Raw genomic sequence first — 27,473 nt, 5'->3', positions numbered from 1 at the left:
TTTTGTGAGTGGTTGGAGCTTGGAAGGTACTGTGAGGTCTTAATCCTACTAATTGATCTTTTTGTTGTGGTGGTTTCTCAGGTATTGTATTATCAAAAAAATGTCTCAGTTTGAGTTTTCTCATTAATTTAAAAAAACTCACTTCTAATTCCAAATTGTCAGATGTAGTTGTCGGTATAAATGATGTGCCTTTTTGTAGTAAATCCAGTTCATATGGGCTAAGTTGATGATCACTGATGTTAATAACTAGGTGTTTTGTGGAAGGTTCTTTTTGGTTTTCTTCTCCTTCTCCTTCTCTTTGGCAATCACGGTCATACTTCTGGTGTTTGGTGGATCCCTGTCTTTGTCCTTTGCCGGACCCTCGCCTGGGTCTCCTTCTTGTGTTTGGCCTTGGTCTAAAAAAGGACTTGTTTCAGTGACTTTACTGGTAGTTGGTTCTTCTGCAGATGTTTTGTCTTGGGTGACTGGTGTAGGTTGTGACTTACGTGCTCTTTGGCTCGTATCGCTGTCCGATGAAGATGTCTCAGTGTTGGAATTATATGGACGACTTCGACGTTTTTGTGCATATACTTCTGCCCATGTATATACTTCTCCTAAACGATAATCTAAAGTATCTCTTTTGAATTTGCGAATTTTTCGCTCATTTATTTCTTTATGATGGCGATCTATTTGGCTCTTAATGTCGTTTAGGGTAGTTGTTAATTCTTCATCTGACATCATTTTAGATAGTTCTGTAGTAGTTTCCTCTATTTCTGCAGTGAGTTCCTCTAAGATGGTGGATAATTCTTGAATGATTAAGAGAATTAAGTCCAAGGAACATTTGTTCAAAATTTCGTACCAGCGTTCCTGAAACTTTTTTGAATGTTTGCATAGGGACGGTTTTAATGCAATTCGGAGTCCGCGTGGTATGCGTAAGTTCCGGTGATATTTGATGAGAGTGCTAGCATGTAGCTGTTGGTTAGTTCTCCTTTTGGATAAATATAATAATTGTCTGATGTTTTGTTCCTTTGACCGCCCTGTGGTTTCCTGGGTGAGTTCCTCCCTGATTAAAGAGTAGATTTGGTCTGCATCTTTAGATTCAAATGCAAAGGTTGAGGCTCTGGCTTCTGTACTTTTGGAGATCTCCTCGTAGTTACTCATCTTGAAAGCTGAAGTGTGTTAGTTTAATTGATTGCGTGCTATACATCCGCAGGACACTATGAGTACATAAATTGATTTGGATGAGATGTATGCACTGCTCGTTTTTCACTTGTTTTTGCTATAGGTTACTTAATTTTGTTGGTGCACTAGAAGGTAATGCCGAGGGTCCAACGGCATTTGGTAAACTGGCTAAGTTGTGGGTCTAAAGATACTCTAGATCCATCCCTTCGTAGGCACTCAAAGTTTCGTCTCCATAACATAAGAAGACTTCCACACTGAAAGTTCATTTCATTGTTCAATCATATTTATTGTTGAATTCATTCGGTATCATTCAAATATGTTTCCTTTTATAATGCAATGATTTTTGGCATTTTCATCATCGTACCAAACATTGTCATTTCAATCAGTCCAATGCATTTCGGGCATGCAAACGTGCCCTTCATCAGGGAAAATGACACTGTCAAAAAATCATAATAATGACATTAATCAAACATAAATTCTCTAGTATATAATGTATAAGTGCTTGTTTGTCAATAAAAATGTGCTTAAAACGGAAGTTTAATAAATGAGTGGAAAAAAGCATGATAACGTGAAGTGCATGCAGGGTATATTTAAGAAATTGATGTGGTTCATGCAAGCTGTTCGTTAAGACTCACATGTCAGAAGATTCCAAAGGTAGGGAAACCTGTAGAAAAGATACAAAAATAGAACAAAGATCTAGCATCTCTATGTCATATCTATGGCCTTTCTAACGTTCACGCTATCTCAAAGGCAACCGTCTCTGCAACTAACCTGTTGTGGCGTGTAAATGCCGATCCACGCGGGTCCTCTCGTCGGTACGAGCTGGTACATCAAACAGCTGTACGAGTATGTTTTTATAATGAGTTCCGGTCATGTGACTCATGACGCTATGAGCTCATGGAAGAAAGACTATGCGATCGAACGGTCGTCGGTGGTCGCGTGCAAACCGAAGTGCACATTGATATATAGTTCTGGCCAGAACCGTGTATAACGGAAAGCTTATTATAACGCTAGTGATAACCTGAACTCTCTAAAGATTGTAAAAATCATAATAAAAAATTATATTAAGAAAAAAGTTAATGGGGAAAACTCGGGATTCGAACCAAGGAAGATCACATGAGGGGTGTGGGAATTAGTGTTGTGAGCCATCAGAAAGGATGATAAAGGTGGTGTCAAAAAAGTGAGTGTGTGAACACACGCAGTATACACAGGATACAGTCAAAATACAAGCAATTCATATATGTCTTCATAGGTAACAAGCGAATTCGATTCTGTCGTTTAGCCCCATTGGTTTCTGGGTAGATAATTTTTGTATCCAGTAATTCTCTCTCATCAATAAGAAGTTATTATTGTTTCTCCCTTCAATTTTTTGAACTGTTTCCAATATTATGAATTTGATCTGTGAAACGTTGTGGTTTGCTTCTGTAAAATGTTGTGATAATGCTGATTTTGTATTCTTTAGTCTTATGTTCGATCTGTGTTCCGTTAGGCGCACTTTAATGCGTCTCTCTGTTTTTCCCACGTACATTTTGCCACAGGGGCATCTGATTCCATAAATCAAATTGTTTGATTCGCAAGTTGCATTCACTCTTAGTTTAATTGGATAACCTTTGGAGGGGTGATTGATGGTGTTTCCATGTATTATACTGTTACAGTTCCCGCAATTTAAACAGGGTTTTGTCCCAGTGAATGTAATGTTGACTGGAGTTTTTTGTTGTAAAATTTCTCCTAGATTTTTGGCTCTAGTGTATGCAAAGATCGGAGGTTCTCTGAAAGATTGGTTAAAATCAGGTTCCATGTTGAGAATTGACCAGTGTTTCATAATGGCTTGTTTGTATTTCTTGCTCACCGTGGAGTATTTTGATACTACAACCATTCTTGTTTGTTGAGGTTTGGTTTTGCTGGTTAGTAGCTGTTTTCTTTCTATTTGCTCAATCCTCTTTTTAGATTCATCTAATAGCGGTTGTGGATAACCTCTCGTTTTGAATTTTTGAATCATTTCATCCAGTCTGATATTCAGTGTATTTTTGTTCGAAGTGATTCGTTTCACTCTAGCCATCTGTGAGAATGGTAAATTATTAATCAGATTAGGTTGATGGAAGCTGGAGTGTAGCAACATGTTGTTTCGGTCTGTTGGTTTCGTGTACAGATCGGTCACAAATCCCTCAGGTGTTATGGTTATCTTTACATCTAGAAAATTGACAGATATATCAGAAATGTTCCATGTAAGTTGTATTCTTTGGTCATGCTCATTAAATTTCATTAGTTCCATGAGAAGTAGCTCTTGGGTGTTTGTCCATATGATGAAGTAGTCATCGATATATCTAATCAGTAGTTTCAAGTTTTTAGTCCATTCATTATTGGAGAGTATATGACGATTTTCATACCATTCCATGAAAATGTTCGCATACACTGGGGCTGCTGAATTGCCCATGGCCATGCCAGATAGTTGTTGGTACCATGATTCCTCTGCTTTGAAGTAACTATGATATAGAGTGTAGTGCATTAGTTCCATCAAAAAGATTTGAAAGTCATGATCTAATTCTGACTTCAAAAGAGCCGCTTCCATTGCTTCAATGCCCATATCATGGGGGATACTAGTATATAGGCTGCAGACATCTGCTGTACATAGAATTATTTTTTGTGTTGGGTCCCATTGCACTTGTTCAAGGATTTGTAAAAATTGAGTAGTGTCTTTAACATACGTGCGCATGGACTGTACTATAGGTTGACAATACCGGTCTATAAGTTGACCAACTGGTTCATGCAAACTTCCTCTCGTAGACACAATCGGTCGCATGGGAGGGTCATGGATGTTTTTATGTATTTTCGGTTGCATTCTCAATGTAGGACTTTTTGGATCACTGGTGATTAAAAAGTTTTTTGTTCTTTCTTCAATGATACCCTGTTGTAATGCTCCTTGAACGATTTGCTTCAGAATTTTTGCATATTCCAATGTAGGATTTCTATCCAATTTGCAATATGTTTTCTCGTCTGAAATGTGTTCTATGACCTTTCACTGGGACAAAACCCTGTTTAAATTGCGGGAACTGTAACAGTATAATACATGGAAACACCATCAATCACCCCTCCAAAGGTTATCCAATTAAACTAAGAGTGAATGCAACTTGCGAATCAAACAATTTGATTTATGGAATCAGATGCCCCTGTGGCAAAATGTACGTGGGAAAAACAGAGAGACGCATTAAAGTGCGCCTAACGGAACACAGATCGAACATAAGACTAAAGAATACAAAATCAGCATTATCACAACATTTTACAGAAGCAAACCACAACGTTTCACAGATCAAATTCATAATATTGGAAACAGTTCAAAAAATTGAAGGGAGAAACAATAATAACTTCTTATTGATGAGAGAGAATTACTGGATACAAAAATTATCTACCCAGAAACCAATGGGGCTAAACGACAGAATCGAATTCGCTTGTTACCTATGAAGACATATATGAATTGCTTGTATTTTGACTGTATCCTGTGTATACTGCGTGTGTTCACACACTCACTTTTTTGACACCACCTTTATCATCCTTTCTGATGGCTCACAACACTAATTCCCACACCCCTCATGTGATCTTCCTTGGTTCGAATCCCGAGTTTTCCCCATTAACTTTTTTCTTAATATAATTTTTTATTATGATTTTTACAATCTTTAGAGAGTTCAGGTTATCACTAGCGTTATAATAAGCTTTCCGTTATACACGGTTCTGGCCAGAACTATATATCAATGTGCACTTCGGTTTGCACGCGACCACCGACGACCGTTCGATCGCATAGTCTTTCTTCCATGAGCTCATAGCGTCATGAGTCACATGACCGGAACTCATTATAAAAACATACTCGTACAGCTGTTTGATGTACCAGCTCGTACCGACGAGAGGACCCGCGTGGATCGGCATTTACACGCCACAACAGGTTAGTTGCAGAGACGGTTGCCTTTGAGATAGCGTGAACGTTAGAAAGGCCATAGATATGACATAGAGATGCTAGATCTTTGTTCTATTTTTGTATCTTTTCTACAGGTTTCCCTACCTTTGGAAACTTCTGACATGTGAGTCTTAACGAACAGCTTGCATGAACCACATCAATTTCTTAAATATACCCTGCATGCACTTCACGTTATCATGCTTTTTTCCACTCATTTATTAAACTTCCGTTTTAAGCACATTTTTATTGACAAACAAGCACTTATACATTATATACTAGAGAATTTATGTTTGATTAATGTCATTATTATGATTTTTTGACAGTGTCATTTTCCCTGATGAAGGGCACGTTTGCATGCCCGAAATGCATTGGACTGATTGAAATGACAATGTTTGGTACGATGATGAAAATGCCAAAAATCATTGCATTATAAAAGGAAACATATTTGAATGATACCGAATGAATTCAACAATAAATATGATTGAACAATGAAATGAACTTTCAGTGTGGAAGTCTTCTTATGTTATGGAGACGAAACTTTGAGTGCCTACGAAGGGATGGATCTAGAGTATCTTTAGACCCACAACTTAGCCAGTTTACCAAATGCCGTTGGACCCTCGGCATTACCTTCTAGTGCACCAACAAAATTAAGTAACCTATAGCAAAAACAAGTGAAAAACGAGCAGTGCATACATCTCATCCAAATCAATTTATGTACTCATAGTGTCCTGCGGATGTATAGCACGCAATCAATTAAACTAACACACTTCAGCTTTCAAGATGAGTAACTACGAGGAGATCTCCAAAAGTACAGAAGCCAGAGCCTCAACCTTTGCATTTGAATCTAAAGATGCAGACCAAATCTACTCTTTAATCAGGGAGGAACTCACCCAGGAAACCACAGGGCGGTCAAAGGAACAAAACATCAGACAATTATTATATTTATCCAAAAGGAGAACTAACCAACAGCTACATGCTAGCACTCTCATCAAATATCACCGGAACTTACGCATACCACGCGGACTCCGAATTGCATTAAAACCGTCCCTATGCAAACATTCAAAAAAGTTTCAGGAACGCTGGTACGAAATTTTGAACAAATGTTCCTTGGACTTAATTCTCTTAATCATTCAAGAATTATCCACCATCTTAGAGGAACTCACTGCAGAAATAGAGGAAACTACTACAGAACTATCTAAAATGATGTCAGATGAAGAATTAACAACTACCCTAAACGACATTAAGAGCCAAATAGATCGCCATCATAAAGAAATAAATGAGCGAAAAATTCGCAAATTCAAAAGAGATACTTTAGATTATCGTTTAGGAGAAGTATATACATGGGCAGAAGTATATGCACAAAAACGTCGAAGTCGTCCATATAATTCCAACACTGAGACATCTTCATCGGACAGCGATACGAGCCAAAGAGCACGTAAGTCACAACCTACACCAGTCACCCAAGACAAAACATCTGCAGAAGAACCAACTACCAGTAAAGTCACTGAAACAAGTCCTTTTTTAGACCAAGGCCAAACACAAGAAGGAGACCCAGGCGAGGGTCCGGCAAAGGACAAAGACAGGGATCCACCAAACACCAGAAGTATGACCGTGATTGCCAAAGAGAAGGAGAAGGAGAAGAAAACCAAAAAGAACCTTCCACAAAACACCTAGTTATTAACATCAGTGATCATCAACTTAGCCCATATGAACTGGATTTACTACAAAAAGGCACATCATTTATACCGACAACTACATCTGACAATTTGGAATTAGAAGTGAGTTTTTTTTAAATTAATGAGAAAACTCAAACTGAGACATTTTTTTGATAATACAATACCTGAGAAACCACCACAACAAAAAGATCAATTAGTAGGATTAAGACCTCACAGTACCTTCCAAGCTCCAACCACTCACAAAACATTGGACCTATTCGAAAATTTAGTGAAACAGGATTTGAAGAAAATCAAACACGTAAAACCAAAAAATAAAAACATCACACAAAAAGATCTTGACACCTTACACAAATTGGCCAGAAATGAGAAAATCACATATACCAAAGCGGATAAAGGTGGCGCCATCGTCATCATGAATACAGAAATGTATAAACAAAAGGTCATAGAACACATTTCAGACGAGAAAACATATTGCAAATTGGATAGAAATCCTACATTGGAATATGCAAAAATTCTGAAGCAAATCGTTCAAGGAGCATTACAACAGGGTATCATTGAAGAAAGAACAAAAAACTTTTTAATCACCAGTGATCCAAAAAGTCCTACATTGAGAATGCAACCGAAAATACATAAAAACATCCATGACCCTCCCATGCGACCGATTGTGTCTACGAGAGGAAGTTTGCATGAACCAGTTGGTCAACTTATAGACCGGTATTGTCAACCTATAGTACAGTCCATGCGCACGTATGTTAAAGACACTACTCAATTTTTACAAATCCTTGAACAAGTGCAATGGGACCCAACACAAAAAATAATTCTATGTACAGCAGATGTCTGCAGCCTATATACTAGTATCCCCCATGATATGGGCATTGAAGCAATGGAAGCGGCTCTTTTGAAGTCAGAATTAGATCATGACTTTCAAATCTTTTTGATGGAACTAATGCACTACACTCTATATCATAGTTACTTCAAAGCAGAGGAATCATGGTACCAACAACTATCTGGCATGGCCATGGGCAATTCAGCAGCCCCAGTGTATGCGAACATTTTCATGGAATGGTATGAAAATCGTCATATACTCTCCAATAATGAATGGACTAAAAACTTGAAACTACTGATTAGATATATCGATGACTACTTCATCATATGGACAAACACCCAAGAGCTACTTCTCATGGAACTAATGAAATTTAATGAGCATGACCAAAGAATACAACTTACATGGAACATTTCTGATATATCTGTCAATTTTCTAGATGTAAAGATAACCATAACACCTGAGGGATTTGTGACCGATCTGTACACGAAACCAACAGACCGAAACAACATGTTGCTACACTCCAGCTTCCATCAACCTAATCTGATTAATAATTTACCATTCTCACAGATGGCTAGAGTGAAACGAATCACTTCGAACAAAAATACACTGAATATCAGACTGGATGAAATGATTCAAAAATTCAAAACGAGAGGTTATCCACAACCGCTATTAGATGAATCTAAAAAGAGGATTGAGCAAATAGAAAGAAAACAGCTACTAACCAGCAAAACCAAACCTCAACAAACAAGAATGGTTGTAGTATCAAAATACTCCACGGTGAGCAAGAAATACAAACAAGCCATTATGAAACACTGGTCAATTCTCAACATGGAACCTGATTTTAACCAATCTTTCAGAGAACCTCCGATCTTTGCATACACTAGAGCCAAAAATCTAGGAGAAATTTTACAACAAAAAACTCCAGTCAACATTACATTCACTGGGACAAAACCCTGTTTAAATTGCGGGAACTGTAACAGTATAATACATGGAAACACCATCAATCACCCCTCCAAAGGTTATCCAATTAAACTAAGAGTGAATGCAACTTGCGAATCAAACAATTTGATTTATGGAATCAGATGCCCCTGTGGCAAAATGTACGTGGGAAAAACAGAGAGACGCATTAAAGTGCGCCTAACGGAACACAGATCGAACATAAGACTAAAGAATACAAAATCAGCATTATCACAACATTTTACAGAAGCAAACCACAACGTTTCACAGATCAAATTCATAATATTGGAAACAGTTCAAAAAATTGAAGGGAGAAACAATAATAACTTCTTATTGATGAGAGAGAATTACTGGATACAAAAATTATCTACCCAGAAACCAATGGGGCTAAACGACAGAATCGAATTCGCTTGTTACCTATGAAGACATATATGAATTGCTTGTATTTTGACTGTATCCTGTGTATACTGCGTGTGTTCACACACTCACTTTTTTGACACCACCTTTATCATCCTTTCTGATGGCTCACAACACTAATTCCCACACCCCTCATGTGATCTTCCTTGGTTCGAATCCCGAGTTTTCCCCATTAACTTTTTTCTTAATATAATTTTTTATTATGATTTTTACAATCTTTAGAGAGTTCAGGTTATCACTAGCGTTATAATAAGCTTTCCGTTATACACGGTTCTGGCCAGAACTATATATCAATGTGCACTTCGGTTTGCACGCGACCACCGACGACCGTTCGATCGCATAGTCTTTCTTCCATGAGCTCATAGCGTCATGAGTCACATGACCGGAACTCATTATAAAAACATACTCGTACAGCTGTTTGATGTACCAGCTCGTACCGACGAGAGGACCCGCGTGGATCGGCATTTACACGCCACAACAGGTTAGTTGCAGAGACGGTTGCCTTTGAGATAGCGTGAACGTTAGAAAGGCCATAGATATGACATAGAGATGCTAGATCTTTGTTCTATTTTTGTATCTTTTCTACAGGTTTCCCTACCTTTGGAAACTTCTGACATGTGAGTCTTAACGAACAGCTTGCATGAACCACATCAATTTCTTAAATATACCCTGCATGCACTTCACGTTATCATGCTTTTTTCCACTCATTTATTAAACTTCCGTTTTAAGCACATTTTTATTGACAAACAAGCACTTATACATTATATACTAGAGAATTTATGTTTGATTAATGTCATTATTATGATTTTTTGACAGTGTCATTTTCCCTGATGAAGGGCACGTTTGCATGCCCGAAATGCATTGGACTGATTGAAATGACAATGTTTGGTACGATGATGAAAATGCCAAAAATCATTGCATTATAAAAGGAAACATATTTGAATGATACCGAATGAATTCAACAATAAATATGATTGAACAATGAAATGAACTTTCAGTGTGGAAGTCTTCTTATGTTATGGAGACGAAACTTTGAGTGCCTACGAAGGGATGGATCTAGAGTATCTTTAGACCCACAACTTAGCCAGTTTACCAAATGCCGTTGGACCCTCGGCATTACCTTCTAGTGCACCAACAAAATTAAGTAACCTATAGCAAAAACAAGTGAAAAACGAGCAGTGCATACATCTCATCCAAATCAATCATATTCAGATTAGCATAGTCCACTGATTCAAATGTTCAAATGATATTTGTGCTATGAATTTCTTAATTTGTGGACATATTTTGGTACGGACAGGAGAGCAATGTTGCTGAATGCCTAAGCATACATTATTTGTGCCTGGGCATTTTTTAGGCTGTAATTCCTTATGAAGACCTCTTGCATATGATTGTATCTGCATAAATGATATCTATTCCTCTGCCAGATCCAGGTAGCATACTAGTTAAAATATTGGTGGCAACTAAAATTTAAATTTATCTGCTCTTGTAATTTCTGTGTGTTTCTTGTCAACTTGTTTGTATTGCCTTGTTATTAATGTAAGTGACGTCACTTCCTGTGATGTCATCCGAGTGAAAGGTTGAGACATACCATTTTATGGGGATAGTGGGTCAAAGGTCATATGGGGCCACTTCCTATGATGTCATTAGGGATATGATAGCTTAAATATAAGAGTGTGCAGTTCCTTGACAAAGTTAGGTGAAATGAAAGATTGAGGACTAGTGGTTTGTCAGGCCAGTGGAGTAAGCTCTGATAGGGGCAATTGCCCTCACACAACCCGAAAGGTGTCATGCTTCGTCATCTGGACATGCTGCTCGTTGGGCCGGCACTGAAATGCCCGACGTGCCACCCGCAAATGGACTCTTTGCCAGAGATCTTTTAAATTTGCTGTATGATAAGGTGTGGGTATGTGAATTTGAATTTGAATTTGAATTTAAAAATGTTTATATAGCGCTCTACTACCAAGCGGTTTCTTGGCGCTTTTGGACTGCGAGGAGTGACAGGAGCAGGGGGGGTCAGACCTTGTAGGCTTGGGAAAAGAGCAGAGTTTTGAGGCCCTTCCGGAACTCAATGTAGGAGGATGTCATCCGGGGTTCCGTCGGGAGGGAGTTCCAGAAAGCAGGAGCAAGAACTGCGAATTTCGTTCCTCCGGCCTTTTTCTTTCGGAAACGGGGGGTAGTTAGCAGGGCCAAGTTGGTGGATCAAAGCTCTCTGCCAGGTATGTAAGGTTTGATGGCGGAGCAAATAAACTCCGGGGCGGTGCCCATTTTGGCCTGGAAGGTGGTACAGCCAAGTTTGAACAAGGCTCGCTCTTTTACCGGCAGCCAGTGCAATGCCTGCATTAAGGGGGTAACCCGGTGGAATTTGGGCAGGCCGTGGATCAGGCGGGCTGCCTGATGCTGCACTAGCTGCAGACGGTGCATAGCGTAGGCTGGAGCGCCATTGTAGATGATGTTGCCGTAGTCAAGGCGCGAGAGCACCATGGCCATCACTATAATTTTTAATGCAGGCAGAGAGAAGAAACGAGAAATCTTCCTGATGGTTCTCAGGGAAAAGAAACAGGATGAAACAACCGAGGAGATCTGTGAATGAACAGAAAGTGAGGAGTGGAGAAAAATACCAAGGGTTTTGACCTTGGGAACTGGGAGCGGGGGGGCACCAAGTGAGGAGGGCCAGTGGGAAGGGGACCAGGGGCTGCAACCACCTCCGGTCAGGACTAACTCAGTCTTATCTGGATTGAGTTTGAGGTGGTTGCAGTTCATCCAGTCCTGGATGAACAACATGACGGACTGGACGTTCTGGGAGGAGGAAGAGGAATGGGAAAGATTGAAAATTAGCTGGAGGTCATCGGCGTAGTTAAACACCGTGACCTCGAGCTGCTGTAACATAAAAATGAGAGGGTAGATGTATAGATTAAAAAGAAGAGGGGAAAGTGAGGAGCCTTGGGGGACTCCACATACGACCTTACGAGGGGCAGCGGTGAAGCCAGCTAGATGAACCGCCTGAGCCCTGTCGCTCAGAAAGGACTCAAGCCAGGCGAGGGCCAGGCCCTCGATGCCCGCCGCCTTGACACGGGTGAGTAGGATGGAATGGTCCACCGTGTCAAAAGCGGCGGACAGATCTAAAAGAATGAGGGCCTGTGGACAATTAGTGTCAATGCCCTCGCGTAGGCTGTCCATCACTGAGGACACCACCCTCTCGGTGGAGTGGAGAGGGCGGAAGCCGGCCTGCCTGGAAGAAAGGCAGTGGTTGGTCTCCACATAGGTGCTCAAGGTACTGGTCACGTGAGTTTCCAGAACCTTGCCCAGGTAAGGCAGGAGGGAGATGGGACGGTAATTGGAAGGGGAGGAAGGGTCAGCACCGGGTTTTTTGAGAATGGGAATGATAGCCGCAAATTTGTGAGCAGCAGGGACCGCTCCATTACTGAGTGAGTCGTTCAAGAGTGTGAGGGAAGGAGTAGGGCAGTTTAGGAAGATATCTCTTAAGATGTGAGCAGGGGCAAAGTCAAGAGGAGAACCTGACTTTACCTTTTGGAGCAGAGGGAAGAGAGTGGCCTTGGTTAAGGGAGGAATGGAAGTAAGTTTGGACGTGACAACAGGCGGGTGAGGGTTGGTAAATGTGGGGGAGGGAAGAGGAATATTAGCTTTGATCTTCGCGACCTTGTCAATGAAAAAATCATTGAGTGAGTCGCAAAGCGGTTGGGAAGGGGGAATTGAAGCCGCGGCTCTATTTGACGAAGCAAGCTCATGTACTGTGGCGAAGATCTCCTTAGTTTGGGAGTCCGCTGCCATTATCCTGTTTGAGTAGAACAGGGTCTTAGCATCAAGAATACCTTGCTTGTATGTCTTGAGCACGGAGAGATAAGTAGTTTTTTTTAAGGGGCAATATTCTCTTCTCCATGCACGCTCTGCTCTACGGGCAGCCAGTTTCATTACCTTGAGGTCAGGAGTGAACCAACGGTTAGCGGCATGAGCTCGCTTAACCGTGATCCGCCTCAAGGGGGCGAAGTCTTCGCCAGCCTGGGTCAACCACCCATCAATGGTGGCCAACTGGTCCGAGGTGGCGAGGCCAGAGAGATCAGGGCAGGAGTTAGCTAGGGATGAGTGGAAGGATGGCATATCTGCCTTGCCCCATTTCCTAACCCAGGTGTTCTTGGGAAGGGGAGGTTTAACCACTGGGGCTAAGGCAAGGGAAAAAGAAATTAGAAAGTGGTCCGACCAAGGACAAGGGGAAATGGTAGGGGGGGAGGTAGGGATGTTCAGAGTCCAGACCTGGTCAAGTGAGTGGCCGTGCACGTGGGTAGAGCTGTGAACATGGGGGGTGAAGTTGAGGCTGGTCATGAGATCCGTGAACTCTTTGGATTGGGGACTTTCAGCGGGATCGTTAGGCCAAAAGTTGAGGTCACCCAGGACCAACACTGATGAGTTATTAACGACCAGGGTTGCGAGAATGTCTTGGAAATCAGAAACAAAAGTGGGTGTGGGGTGAGGGGGGCGGTAAATAAGAACAACAGTTAGGGGGGTCGCGTGGGAGGTAGCGCGAACTATCAGACAGTCGACTTCAGGAATGAGGGGGCAAGGAAGAGTCTTAAAGTGGAGATCAGTGTGAGCTATTAGGGCCACCCCACCGCCTCTTCTGCCCTCCGGTCGATCTGCTCGAACGATGGAATATGAGGGAGGGAGTGCGGCTAAGACGTTAGGTAGAATCAGCCTTGAGCCAGGTCTCTGTTAGAAACAGAAGATCTGGGTTATGGGTGTCCAGGTAGTCATATAGCTCATACTGGTGACTGACAGCTGATCTGGTGTTGAGAAGCGCTGCAGTAGTGTTGAAAATCGGTTTGTGAGGGACAGAAGGAGAGGAAAAAGCAGGGGAAGTGGTACGGCGCAGAGGAGTGGAGCTTAATATGGCAGTGGGAGCAATTGATGGAGGGGAGGAAAGGAGGTTTAAGTTTTGCAACAGGCATGATAAGTGTGGGCTGATGGTGCCTGGAGTCCAGTGGGATAGGAGTTCAAGGGTAGAGTAGGTCGACGAATGGGCATAAGGAAGTGCCCCTTGCCCCAGCCTGCCGCGGACGGGCGCAGACGGGCTGGACTCTGGCGCGGCTCCGGCGAGCCTACGGCGCGCCCGCTGCGCTCGTCCGCTGCGCTGACACATGGGGGACGTTTAAGTAGAGGAGCAGCGTGGGGGGAGTGGCGTGGGTGGGGTTGGGCGAGCCAGCCCGATCCAAGATGGCGGCCACTACCGCTAGGCGCCTGGAGTGTTATCAGCTGCCAGCCAGCCCCGCTGAGCCCCTAGAAGATAAGGTAAGATGTTAGAGGTACCTGTTGATTTTCAGGTGCAGGTTAGGAAAATAAATGCAATTTAAAAATCAATGCGTGTCGCCGCTTTTGGTCAGGGGGACAACGCGCTAAAAATATAATACTCAGTCGCAGCCCTCAGCTCCTGCCAGCAAGCCCACTGCCACCGGGCTGGGGTGTGAAGTATGTGTAGTGTGGAGAGAAAGAGTGATATAAAATAGGTCTATTGATGCTAGGTTTGAGGAAACTTTACTGGTGAAGCTCACTAACCTAATTAAAGGCAGTGCTGCTCGTGTGGGATTCAATGCTCCTAAAGAGCAGTCGTGATCGTTTTCTAAAAATGTGCGGTCAACATGTTTTTTGCCTCGTCTAGTCCACAATGGATCTAATGGCAATGCATCAGGACCGAAATAATGCAACCTACACTACTACATGACTGATTCATCAATGTGTAGTGAGAATCCAAGTAATCAGTCTGTATCCATCTCCCCTTTTACCGATCCATCCATCCTTTCAAATGTGCATCCACCATCCTTCTATCCACCCTTTCACCATTCCATCCATTGTTTATACAATTCACATATTCATCCACCTTCCAATAATCCATCATACTTCCATCTTTCATCAGCCAGTAACTCTAACGCGAATTGCCAATTAGTTACCGGGATCCACATTGTCAGGATCAGCGCGTGGTAGAGGAACTGGATCTTTTTCCGGGGCAGCGGTAATAAGACCCACATTCTCAGTATGTAAACTAGGGTATCTTATGCTGTAGTATGTAAAACATTTCACTTCTCTCCTTAACATGGGAACACTTCTGATGCATTTTACCAATACTTTGAAATATGCAAAACAGCCAATTGAGATTTATAATTCTAAGAAACTGTGTTGAATAACTTTAAATCCAAACATACCACAATCCTGTACATCCTTTTCATGTACAATCCACATTTTCTACTGTCTAATCATGTGTCATGGAATACTTATTGCATCTTGTCTGTAATTGGCCAGGGCTCAGACTACAACTGCTTAATGATCTTTCAGGAAATGGCAGGCGATGGCAAAGAATGGACTTTACAGGCTGGGTTTTGAAGACCAGACCCATTAAGACAGGCGTTTTCTCGGCATGTTTTGACGGCTCCAGCCAGCAGCGGATACGCTTATCTTTGCAAGACCTATATTCACTCCCCCCTCTGATCTCTGGGAGGTCCTCGCTGTGGGTTGTTTCATGACTCTTGTAAAATGTATAATCTGTTGCCAACATGATTCAGGATTTGCAATAAACAGACAATTAGAGGAAAGCACTAGTAAGGTATTATTTTGAGCTTTATTCAGGTGGAACAGAATAATAACTGATATTGACAGAAAGGTTAACACACGATTGTGTGCTCCTATTCACCACCTGTTTAGTTCAATTGTGATATTTTGGGAGAGTGGGACATGATATCATATTTCATTTGTATGGAATGTGATAGGGCCCTGGATGCCATTTACAGTGTCAAATTAATCCATACTTTATACCAAAGCTAGCCAAGGTTTTTTAATGGAAATTTGGAACTATGTAGAAAGATATAGGGGCATATTATCAACAGTTGTATTGCCACATTTCCGGCACTTATCGATGGAAAATCTGTGCTTTTCCTATAGCATAATCATCAAGGCGTCGCTTACATGTATTAGGGCATGTTAGCTGTCCTTTTGGTAACGTTTCTCATGTTAGCGATATACATCGCTAATGAGATGCAAAATAGGCGTTCCTACGAAAAACAACATGTAAAAAGTCGCAAACATTATTCAGAAAAGGGGGTGGTGATGAACAGAGTATCTGAATTAAGCAAAACACTCTTACCCAGTCAACAGATCAGGGCTTGATCCATCACCGTTTTTTAGCTCACTGCACCATCCCAGCTCAGAACCTGGCTACATGCAAATTAGTCTGTCCCTGGCCCAGTGCATCATGGGAACAGGGCAGACCAAACTACCAAGCCAATTCTTTTGCTGGAAAGGAAACAAGCTTCCGGGGACCGGTTTCTGACATTACAGCCGCCCTCGGCCTGGCTTGCTTGAATCCTGATGGTGCAGTGAGCACGGGACTCATGCCTGAGCATACCCTTCCACGCTTATGGTGGACAAAACGATTCAGAAAAATCGCAAACACAACATCGCGGTATTAAGAACATGGCCCCAGAACCACGGAGCAATAAAAAAAGCTGCGGTAACCGTGGTTATCGCCGGATTCTTCCGCCTGGTAAAAACTTGACTTAAGCACGTTTTGTATGGGAGAAGGATTGTCTGGTTAATTCCACACTCCCCTATTAACAAGCTTTTAATTAGCGCTGTGAAATCATCGCTGGATTTCACACTCTAATGATGGTTATCGCAGTCTATCGCTGGATTGTACATCGCCTGTTAACAAAGCGTTGCTAATACGCTGCCAACACTGCAATGTAATTCATTGATATAGGGCGATAATGAAAAACTTGCTAAGCACGATTTGCAATATTTATCATATGTTCTTGGTAATATGCCCCATAGTCTACAGTTGCGGAGTTACTTCACACCCACTCATACGCAAGTGCAATCAGCTTTTATGGTTTTCTTATCGGAAATTAGCAATAATCTAAAAAGATATACCTTTTCCGTGTGGGTCTTCTCCCCAACCACTCACATCTGGGAAAATATAGATTACATATACTGCACAGATGAGCTCTGACCTGCACCCAGCTAAGAGTATCTAAGATTCGGGTCACTAGCCTAGGTCCAGGAGTGCTAAATTCATAAGAAAAACATTATGCAAATAAGTTTCATTTAGATTCATTGACCCCAATTAAAACAGTGATAAAACAGCACCTGCACTGCGACATTTCCACGTGGGTGCACATTTATGACTTTTTGCAATTCAGAAGTGTTTGCAAAGTCAAAGTATGACTGGAAATCTGCTTTTTCAGACATAATCCTGGGAAAGTCATGTAACCTTTTGTGTTGTCATTTTCAAATGCAGTAGTATGCTCAATGTACAGATCCTCAGTCCAATGGTATTTTTATTTTACTTTTCAGAAGGGGAAAATGTTTTTCCTCTTTAAAGAAGCCCATTGCACACAGTCCCATGAATGTTGGGGGTGTTCTTTTCCATTTCCCGTTATGAAAAGGGATTCACCCCAGCCCTTCTGACTTATATTGGGCACCAGTCTTCTTCCTGCCCCATAAACTCCTCTGTATTCTCCCAGGAATGCATAGCGTCTCCACCACAATTAATACCTTCTGGAAAGGAATAGAGGATATGTTGAAACCCAACACAGAAGGCTATCTATAATCAGTTAAAAATGGAACGGGGTTGAGATACCTGTTGTCGCGCTAGGGTTAGCAGTTGCAACACTCTTGTTGGTTGGGTCCTCCTGAACAGTGGCCACATTTAAAGAGATCATCTGTAGAATGTTTCAGGGCAAAAATCTACCTGTCAATGGACCCGATTAACTAAGGTAAACTTAAACCTGAAGTCTAAGGTTAGACCAAAAGTCTAACTTTAGTAGTAGTAAAGTTAGACTATTGGTCTAAACTTAGACTTTTGGTCTAAATTTAATTTTGTGAATCAGGCCCAATGTGTCTATATGAGAGAAAACTGATTGATGATTTAATCTAAATAAAATATAATTGTATTTCAAGTTTAGGCAGGAGTTTATGTTTTTCACTTTCTTAGGGCTCCGATGCCCTCTTAGGATGGCTTCGCTCTCCATAAATATATAAATGAAAGCCTAGCAGTGTTTATTTTGGTTTATGCTCCTTATTGAACTTTAGGAAACTTTTGAAAACGTGGCTCTTTACCTTAACTGGTTAGTCCGCCCCTCGCAATCTCTGCACTCTCTCTCTCAGCGCCAGGAAACTTATGGTGTCAGTGCGCTCTACAAATTCCACTTAAGATAAGATAAGATAAGATGTCTAGGACTTCAAAGTGTGAAATTATTGCAAACAGCCTAACCAGTCTTAATGAGAAAAAAATTCAATCAACATAGGGATCCAGAAAACATTCAGTTCACATGAAATAGTGAAGAGATAAAGGGCCATATGTATCATGCAAATTCGCAATCGCAAAGGCTGAAATTCGCAGAATTTCGGCCTTTGCGAATGCGAATTTGCTAAATGGAATGTATGATGCAAAACTGGTGCAAAATAAGGAATCGCAAAATTTGCGATTCCTTATTTTGCAATTGCATTTAAGGAATCGCAAATTTTGCGATTCCTTAAATGCAATGTATGTAGCAAAAAAAATTAGCAAAATGCCCTTAAGAAATCGCAAATTACCACCAACTTCTAGTTGGTGGTAAGTTGCGAATTCCTTGAAAAATGCACATATTTGCATTTTTCAAAGTGCCATGTTACGCACATACATGCCCTAAGCATATTTCAGGGGTGCAACAGGGTGTCCTTTGGACACCCCTGCACCCTTGAAATTATTCTCAATTTGCGATAAGCAAATTGCAAATCGCAAATTGAGAATAACTTCCCATTCATTCCTATGGGCCTCCTGGCCCATAGAAATGAATGGGAAAGTATTCCTTAATTGCGATTCGCAATTTGCTAATCGCAATTAAGGAATTCTAAGGAATCGCAAAAAAAATGCGATTTTGTACATACATACCCATTTGCGATTCTCAAATAGCGATTTCTTAAAAATCGCTATTTGAGAATCGCAAATGGGTATCTTGATACATATGGCCCAAAAAACGGTGCATAAGGGTCTGATAGGTAGTCCTTTTGTGTTAAAGATATGATAGAGTTCTGAGTAAATGATATCTTAATTCCAGGGATTTGTCTGTAGCTTAAGTGCATGGGGGCCAGGAAGTGAATTGGGATAGGAAATGTATGAGGCTCTTTGTGAACTGAAAATGTTGGATTTTGAGAATTGTTCCATCAAAGGTAGAAAACCCAATCTATCAAGGTTAGAATAAGTGGTCTAGAATATTAGAAACCCAGAACAATATCTTGATCATTTTGTTTACAATATTTATTGCTCAGATAGGCGCATCGTGCTCCCTAGTGAGTTACGATGTCTTTCTCTTGTTTTAATCAAAAGGACTAATGTTTGTACCTTACCAAATGGCAAGTGTTTCGCAGAACAGGAATGTGTTTTATCTTCCAAATTACTGGCTGTGTTCCTGACTTAACTGGCCGTCAAGACACATGAGTCAAGGGCATTCCAGTCTAGGCCCTTCTGTAACAGCTGAGAGGACCACCTTGTGTTCTGTATTGTTATTTTGCTTGAAGGACTGTTTGAGACTCACCTGAGCTCCCGTTTTTGTTTGGGGTATTGAGGTCATAAAATGTCCTGTGTTTTCTCCATGAAGGGCTTGTTCATGGGCAGAGGAATAAGACATTCGTTTTCTTAACCACATACAGAAAATTTACATTTTCTTTGGTTTTTAAGGTTCTTAATAATGAAGATCACTCAAGAAGTCAGATTTTGAAATATTAAGCTACAGTAGGGGGCTCTTGGTTCAGTCAGTGGTTGGGCCGAATAGTGCCATCGTGCCTCCATTATAAGGATGGGTTGCCAGGCTCTTACACACAAAGGCAAGAACCTTCCCAGCAATGGGACTCCTGAGGCCATCAGCAGGGCTGGCTTCCCACGTCAGCCAGAGGGCTTTTTTCACGGGCAGGAATATCTAGATAGACGCATGAGCTTGACCAAAGGGCATTCTGGGATGCATGGACTAATTGAGGATTAGGGCCCCATTTAATTCTTGGCGGTAAGGATGACAGAGTGTCCTCCCTGCCAAGAATATGGTCTACCCACTGCACTTAAATGCTGGCAGATCTTTGGGTTATTCATGGCAGAGACTACTTTATCTCCACTGTGATTGACCCCCTCCAACGGCCCTTGGAAACTAAAGGCCATCGGAGAAAAGACTACGGGCCTCATTTACGAGGCCTTGCGTCAGTTTTGTGACGGATCGGTGGCGTAAAACATGCCTCCTGTTGCACACTATTCACAAAGTGACGCATCTAAGCAAATGTGTCACTTTGCAAACCCCTGCGCTACATTATACCTGCGCCAGGCATAATGTCTGCAGGGGGGGCGTTCCCCCGCAAAAAGCCTTGTAGAAGTGACGCAGTCAAATCTATGAGATTTCACTGCATTACTTGTAGGACGCAGTTGCGCTAAAATCTTGCGCCTGCCTCACAGCAGGCGTATGACTGATGCAGGCCCTTACACATGGGGCTTGCCCCATGTGAAAGGGCCCATTGCTGGAGTTGCTTTTGTGACACACTCCAGCAATGCGTCACTTTTGCGCCTACAGATACGGCAGAAATACTGACATATCTGTAACTCCTTGCGACATGATGCGTCATACAATAAATATGACCCATCAGGTATGTTGCAAGGAGTGCGCACTGAGAAGTGACGCATCGCTGCTTTCACGAAGCAATGCGTCATTTCTCATAAATGAGGCCCTACATGTCCATCAACCTAGTTTAATGTTTCAACTGGTAGCTAACACCTACCGGTAAAGAACAGTAAAAACATTTTAATGCTCCAACCGTCATGGGAGAAGCCTCCATTCCATTGGCAAGGGGAGCATTACTTTTTTATTTACAAAAACAAAATCCCATTTCAGGATTTTCATATTGAAAGTCCTTCTGACTCAGCACTGCAAGGAACAGTAAAATGCATTGACAGGAACCCCCACGACGGCAGTTCCTGCCAATGCTTTTATAAATGACTGTCTTTTGTCTGTAATTTGTAAATCTGGCAGGCGGAGTATAAATAAAGTCCTCCACCAGGCCAATGGCGAATACCCCCTTTGCCAGAATATAAATCTGTCCATAAGTGTCTTCACATTGTTTACTCCATGTTTACTGTACAGAAAACCAAGGAAGAGACTCTTTCAATTGATTAGACTGCGACCGCCACTGGCGTATACTACTGGAATGTATGTAAGATTACCGAGGGGTATGCACTGGGGTGGAAACCCCTTGTTGCCCTTACATAAGAATGTAAGTGCACCGAGGTAAAAGTAAGAGAACAGGCATCACTACACTGTTTCTTTCACATACAGCTTCAATGCTGTCCAACCTTTTTAGGTAAATAAAACACGCATTGGGCGTTTTTCTTAATGTTGTAGTTTATTCATGTTCACCACAGCTATTCTTACTTAGAATTACAGTCGAAACACATAAGAAAATCATTTTTGCTGCAGCAGCAAAACACTTCCAGGGATTTCACCATAGCAAATGTGGTGAAATAAATTGCTGTGCACCCCAATCTACTATATATGCTTTATAGGTATGTAACTGTTGGTATATGTATGTAGTGTTACATAAATAGCATGACAATAATTAGCAAGCAATCGATGCCCTTGATTATGATACGGGAAAGAGGTGTATCAGGTGCAGTAGGTGAGAGGGACAGCAAAACGGTGCTACCTCAGGGATTGTGGGGCATATTATCAAGACAGGCGATACAATTATCGCCGTTTTAGCGGCAGTTCTGCAATAATGGGCTTGATAATACGCTCTATGGAATTCCAATTGAAGCCCATGTTAAATGTGAAGGACATCTAACATGGGCTTCAATTGGAATTCCATAGAGAATATTATCAAGCCCATGATCGCCGTTTTAGCGGCAGTTTTCTGCCGCTAAAACTGCGATAATTTTATCGCATGTCTTGATAATAAGCCCCTATGTTTGTATCTTAACTGTTCCAGAAGAAGTCTTGTTAAACAAGTTGTAGAATATTTATGAGACAGTACATTCTATTACAACGCTTATTTCCTCTAATTTCGTTGCTTTTTTCTCTAATTTCTCCAGACAGTTGGATGCATCGGTGACTCTTTTTCAAGTGTGGAAGAAAGGGGGCGAGAGACATGGTGCATTCTGGGAGTTGCCGGCTACATCTAGTTCTGATATTTTTTGCATTGGTCTGGGATGGAGGAAGGACGCAGGTGCAAAGAGCAGGTAAGTCGAGCTTTTGACACACAGCAGTGGTAACCTGTGGGGTCCCCGCGTCTTTAGCTTTGCGACAAACTCATTGCTAAGTGTTACTCCTACAACTTTTAGAAATATTTGCATCATTCAATGAAATTGACTTCTATGAAGACTTTACAGAAATGAGACATGTAGTACTCAACGTCTGCCAGAGATTGCAAGTGTTAGGCACTAACACACATGTTTGAGGACTGGGATCTATTTATAATCATCATACTCTGGCCCAGAACAAGGGAGAGAAAAGTAGAGAAGGGAGATGGATGGAAGAGGAGAAAAAAGGAAAGGAGTGACAAAAGGGGGAAACAGAGATTAAAAGAACCTGCACGAGTGTGTTAAATAAAGAGCGGGAAGTGTACAGTGGTGGAAGAAAGGGACATGAGGTGGAATCAAGATAAGGCAGCCTTGGTGTTCAGCAGCCCTTGCAGGCAGATGTGCCAGTGATAGCCTTCTAACTTCTAATACAACATTTGCCCCCTACACTTACCTACACTTACTATATTTAAAGGAGGTTTTTTTTTAAAAAAAAAAGAGGCCCAGCAGTCATTCTTCATTGCCCCATTGTTACTTTAATATAGCCCCTTGCAGACTTGAAACATGCAAGTACAACCTAGGACTGCGTTGCTTTCCAGTATGTCTGTGCCTTATGAGAATTACAGGAACATATTGGGAAACAGCATTAAAAATGTATAATATCTTCATATTTCCCAGGCGAATTGAGGCATGGAAGCAGACATTCATATGTGCAGCGCACTAAATGAAAGGGATGCTTATGCAACAAAACATCAACTAGCTTGTCCCTTTGTTTACAATAGTACATACAAGTGAAACGGGTTTAATGGCATTATTTTAAACAGATAAAACGAGATCTCAGCAAAAAGCCAGCAATCCAAGCGTTACTAAAACAAAGGGGACATTTAAAAATGAAAATACAAGTAGCTTTTTTAACAATGCCGTATTTGTCACTTATATTAATAAATATAAGTAAACAACTACATAAATGAATGCATGAACACATAATAAATGCATACATCTATGCTAAAATGTATGGCTCTTTGGGGGAGCTAATAAGAATGTACAAAGCCTACAACCGAAATAATATAAAAAAAGAGGCAAGAACAAAAATCCGAAATGAAGAAAGGGAATTTGACAGAGGAATGTGAATACCTTGGGAGTATTTATACATTTTACTAAGGCAGAATATCCAGGATAGGTTGTAATAGAACAACGGGCTGCAAAAAACTTGTTGAGACATAATCTGGAAAACATATACAGAATTATAAATGGCTGTTTGTAATTAATCGTATGGTGTTCCACTGACAAGTCACCTATCAGTGATTTCACTTGGACCCGGAGGGGCAAACCCTTTGTTGACTCCTATCCCATCTACAGATTTATGTCCTGTAGGGCCTCCTATGAACACCCTGAACCCAGTCCATGAACTCATCCTATGGGTCAGCTGTGCAAAGCGAATAGATGGATAGGGGAACCATACATCACATGACCTTCATCCCCTTCCACCCCCTTCTCCATCCTCCCCATATATTACTGATTCTTGTGTGCTATCTTGCACATGCCATAGAGTTTATCCCACTGACTCATGCTAGTGTTGGACTTTTCCTCCATATGTAGTATGCATGGATTCTATTCATACATTTTGTTTAAATATTTCACTTATCTAATTTCACCCACAGTGATCCTGCCTTGAGCGTTTCATAAATCCAAGAGTCTTCTGGATGCACACACCTGTACCGGTTACTAGGATCTGCAGACCCCATTCCAATTCCTTTTCAATCCTTCCCTTAAGATATTTAGCGGGTAGAGGTTTCCACTTCTCGGTCCATCCATCGCAGCTCCTCAGCTGTAAATGGCCGCCTGCCAGAGCGTGGTTAGATGGACTTACCTCCAGACCAAATGTGGTGTTTCTGCGTGACATCTGTTATTTGACTGAAATAGATGATAGTCTCTAAAGTCCTCATTCTTGATGCCAGATGAGCATATCAAATGATGAATGAGCCTTCTCCATACAGTCACGAGTTGAAGTTGTCTCGGTCCCAAAGAGGGGTCCACTCTGACTGTGCCTCTTCTAAATGCAAGGGTATCCATTGCCTTTTTGGTAGTCTGCTCAGTTTTCCCTCTGTCGTACCCTCATATTTGAGTCGTAGATGCCTTGATAACCCTCAATATTTAGGATCAGGATAAACTGCTCTCTTCACATACAAAACATATCATTACCGCTAGATTGATGCCGCCTGAAACTATTGATTTGGTCTTACTTTTGATATACATTTACACATAACATAACAGAACATACATAACACAATGCATCTAGAGCTAAGAGCATTAAAGAGATGCATTATCCTGCTAGATGAGCCAATAGTTCTGCTCCTTATTTCATCACACTAGGCATGAAACACAAACAAAAAACCCAGGAAGCTGCCATTTCTAGTTGGTTGGCAAGTATGGATTCTGCACTGCCCCAGATCTCTATTTAAACATCTCATCCATATCCTAGGATTGGCACTTACACCGTAAAAGATTCATATAGTGTTCAACAAACATCCGTTATCGCAGCTTGTGGAAACTGTTCTCCAAATGTATTGCTCGAATGCCAACATATTTCTTTCTATTTGAGATGCCAGTGATGAATCATCAAAACACAAAATCATTTCTTTAGATCACTGATATGAAAGACATTTTTTACTGAAAACAATATTATAAGCATGGGACATTCACCTTGCCAGTTCCATTCTGGTCAATCGCATGTGTTGCTTTTGCAGCCAGGTCCATATGGCCAGTGAAAATCTAGCATTATTAACTGTCTCCAGAGTTATTCATTCTACAGTCAGGGGTTTAAGTGGGATAGAAATTAAAATCTGACTTTGTAAACGGGTTCCTATCGGGCTCTGGATTCAAGTCCTTAGCTTTACAGGAAAAAACAGTGATCGATTTCTCAGCAATGACTGCAAAAACCCTTATGGTAATTTGTGTCAGTCATTCAGTCCCTGTGCGCAATTCACATATTTTACTTACTCTTGCATTCCATAAGAGTATTTGCGTTTTTTCAAGATGTTGTGTTATTTTCATGCAGCACGTCACTCTTGTATAGGTCATGCTGTGAATTGAGTCATTTAAAGGTGCCCGGGTACGTTCAGGTTGCCAGTGGGTGTTCCTGACGGGGCATGATTGAGAGGTCTGGGTTGGAGGCTGAAGGTAGTGAGAATTTCCTGCAGTGTCCGTTAGTATTACAGATGTTCAGACTACCTGCTCATCCAATCCTTGGCCTCTATGCTGGGCGCACAGGGCAATGGCAATTCTAATTGTGGGAAAGTGTGTAAAGGTAGTACACTTCTATTGAAATATGGAAACCGCCAAAGGAAAATACAAGACAGTTCTTCCAGGAGAGTGGTGGGATGTGTGCAAGGGGCTGTGTGTGAAGTGAAGGAGATAACAGCAAGTAGGTGCTGAGAGAGAAAGAAAGAAACAGTAGTGAAGAGAAATTAAATGACGTGAGATATGAGGATAGAGGATTTCAGAAACATCCTGGGAGAAAAGGGTGTAAGTGTCTAACAGAATTAGATATGAAGAGGAAGGTGGTGTGAAAGAGAGGATGTGAGTGATTGAGCCCCTCTGAAGACCACTACCCTCTTCACAGATCTTAGTAGTTTTGAATTCACACTCATATTCTTAGAAACATTTTCAAATTGAATTTTTCATTACAAAATCCTTGTTACTCCTTGATCTGATAAGCACTGGCAAAGTCAATAGGTGTGGCTTGTTTTAGCATATATTTGTTATGTGATATGTCAGAGTGCAATAACCGAGCCTCATCACATATCACACAGTATTCTAGAAATCCACTTTATATAACTAAATTCTTGTCGATTTGCATTTTTTCTAATAATGGCTATCCTAGCAATGCCACTCAGTGTATTATAAATGGGCCATTAACAAAACTTTAACTAAATGATGAAATAAGTACATTAAATTCACATTAAAACCATTAACTCTACCGCAACTAAGAGCCGGAGAGTTTCCATAGAAATTAGAACACCCCTCTTACAGGGCAACTGAAAGCACCGAGCCCTGGTTTCGAGTAGGTCAAAGCCCTGTTTGCACAGTGGTTGGACTTCCGAATTGGATGCTATTTAATGCGGCTGGTAATTGAAGGCGACCCACACTAGAGCGCCCAGGCAATCAGCTGAGAGGTTTCTCATGACCATGGGTCTGTGGCACCTTCTAAAAGGCGACCCACACTAGAGTGCCCAGGCAATCGGCAGAGAGGTTTCTCATGACCATGGGTATGTGCCACCTCCTCAATGGCGGCCCACACTAGAGCGCCCAGGCAATCAGCTGAGAGGTTTTTCATGACCATGGGTCTGTGCCACCTTCTAAAAGGCGACCCACACTAGAGTGCTCAGGCAATCAGCAGAGAGGTTTCATATGACCATGGGTCTGTGGCACCTCCTCAATGGCGACCCACACTAGAGCGCTCAGGCAATCAGCAGAGAGGTTTCTCATGACCATGGGTCTGTGGCAGCTCCTCAATGGCGACCCACGCTAGAGCGCGTAGGCAATCAGCCGACAGGTTTCTCATGACCATGGGTCTGTGGCACCTTCTAAAAGGCGACCCGCACTAGAGCGCCCAGGCAATCAGCAGAGAGGTTTCACATGACCATGGGTCTGTGGCACCTCCTCAATGGCGACCCACACTAGAGTGCCCAGGCAGTCAGCAGAGAGGTTTCTCAAGACCATGGGTTTGTGGCACCTCCTTCATGGCGACCCACACTAGAGCGCGCAGGCAATCAGCAGAGAGGTTTCTCAGGACCATGGGTCTGTGGCACCTTCTAAAAGGCGACCCACACTAGAGCGCTCAGGCAATCAGCAGAGAGGTTTCTCATGACCATGGGTCTGTGGCACCTCTTCAATGGCGACCCACACTAGAGTGCCCAGGCAGTCAGCAGAGAGGTTTCTCAAGACCATGGGTTTGTGGCACCTCCTTAATGGCGACCCACACTAGAGCGCGCAGGCAATCAGCAGAGAGGTTTCTCATGACCATGGGTCTGTGGCACCTCCTCAATGGCGACCCACACTAGAGTGCCCAGGCAATCAGCAGAGAGGTTTCTCATGACCATGGGTCTGTGGCACCTTCTAAAAGGCGACCCACACTAGAGCGCCCAGGCAATCAGCAGAGAGGTTTCTCATGACCATGGG

General features: G+C 41.9%; 1 protein-coding gene across 1 annotated transcript in view; it reads left to right on the top strand.

Moving 5' to 3' along the window:
• The window catches only part of COL22A1 (collagen type XXII alpha 1 chain), a 994,625-nt gene that overhangs the window by 157,313 nt on the left and 809,839 nt on the right, over positions 1-27,473 (top strand). The window contains exon 2 of the mRNA XM_086966258.1: positions 22,086-22,232. Coding sequence (XP_086822384.1) covers positions 22,142-22,232 — 91 coding nt within the window. The 5' untranslated portion in view covers positions 22,086-22,141. The remainder of the gene's footprint in view (positions 1-22,085; positions 22,233-27,473) is intronic.

This window comes from Lissotriton vulgaris, chromosome 4_1, assembly GCF_964263255.1.
Source record: "Lissotriton vulgaris chromosome 4_1, aLisVul1.2, whole genome shotgun sequence".
NCBI lineage: Eukaryota > Metazoa > Chordata > Amphibia > Caudata > Salamandridae > Lissotriton > Lissotriton vulgaris.
Note: the sequence above shows the minus strand (reverse complement) of the source record. Positions and strands in the feature narration are given on the sequence as shown.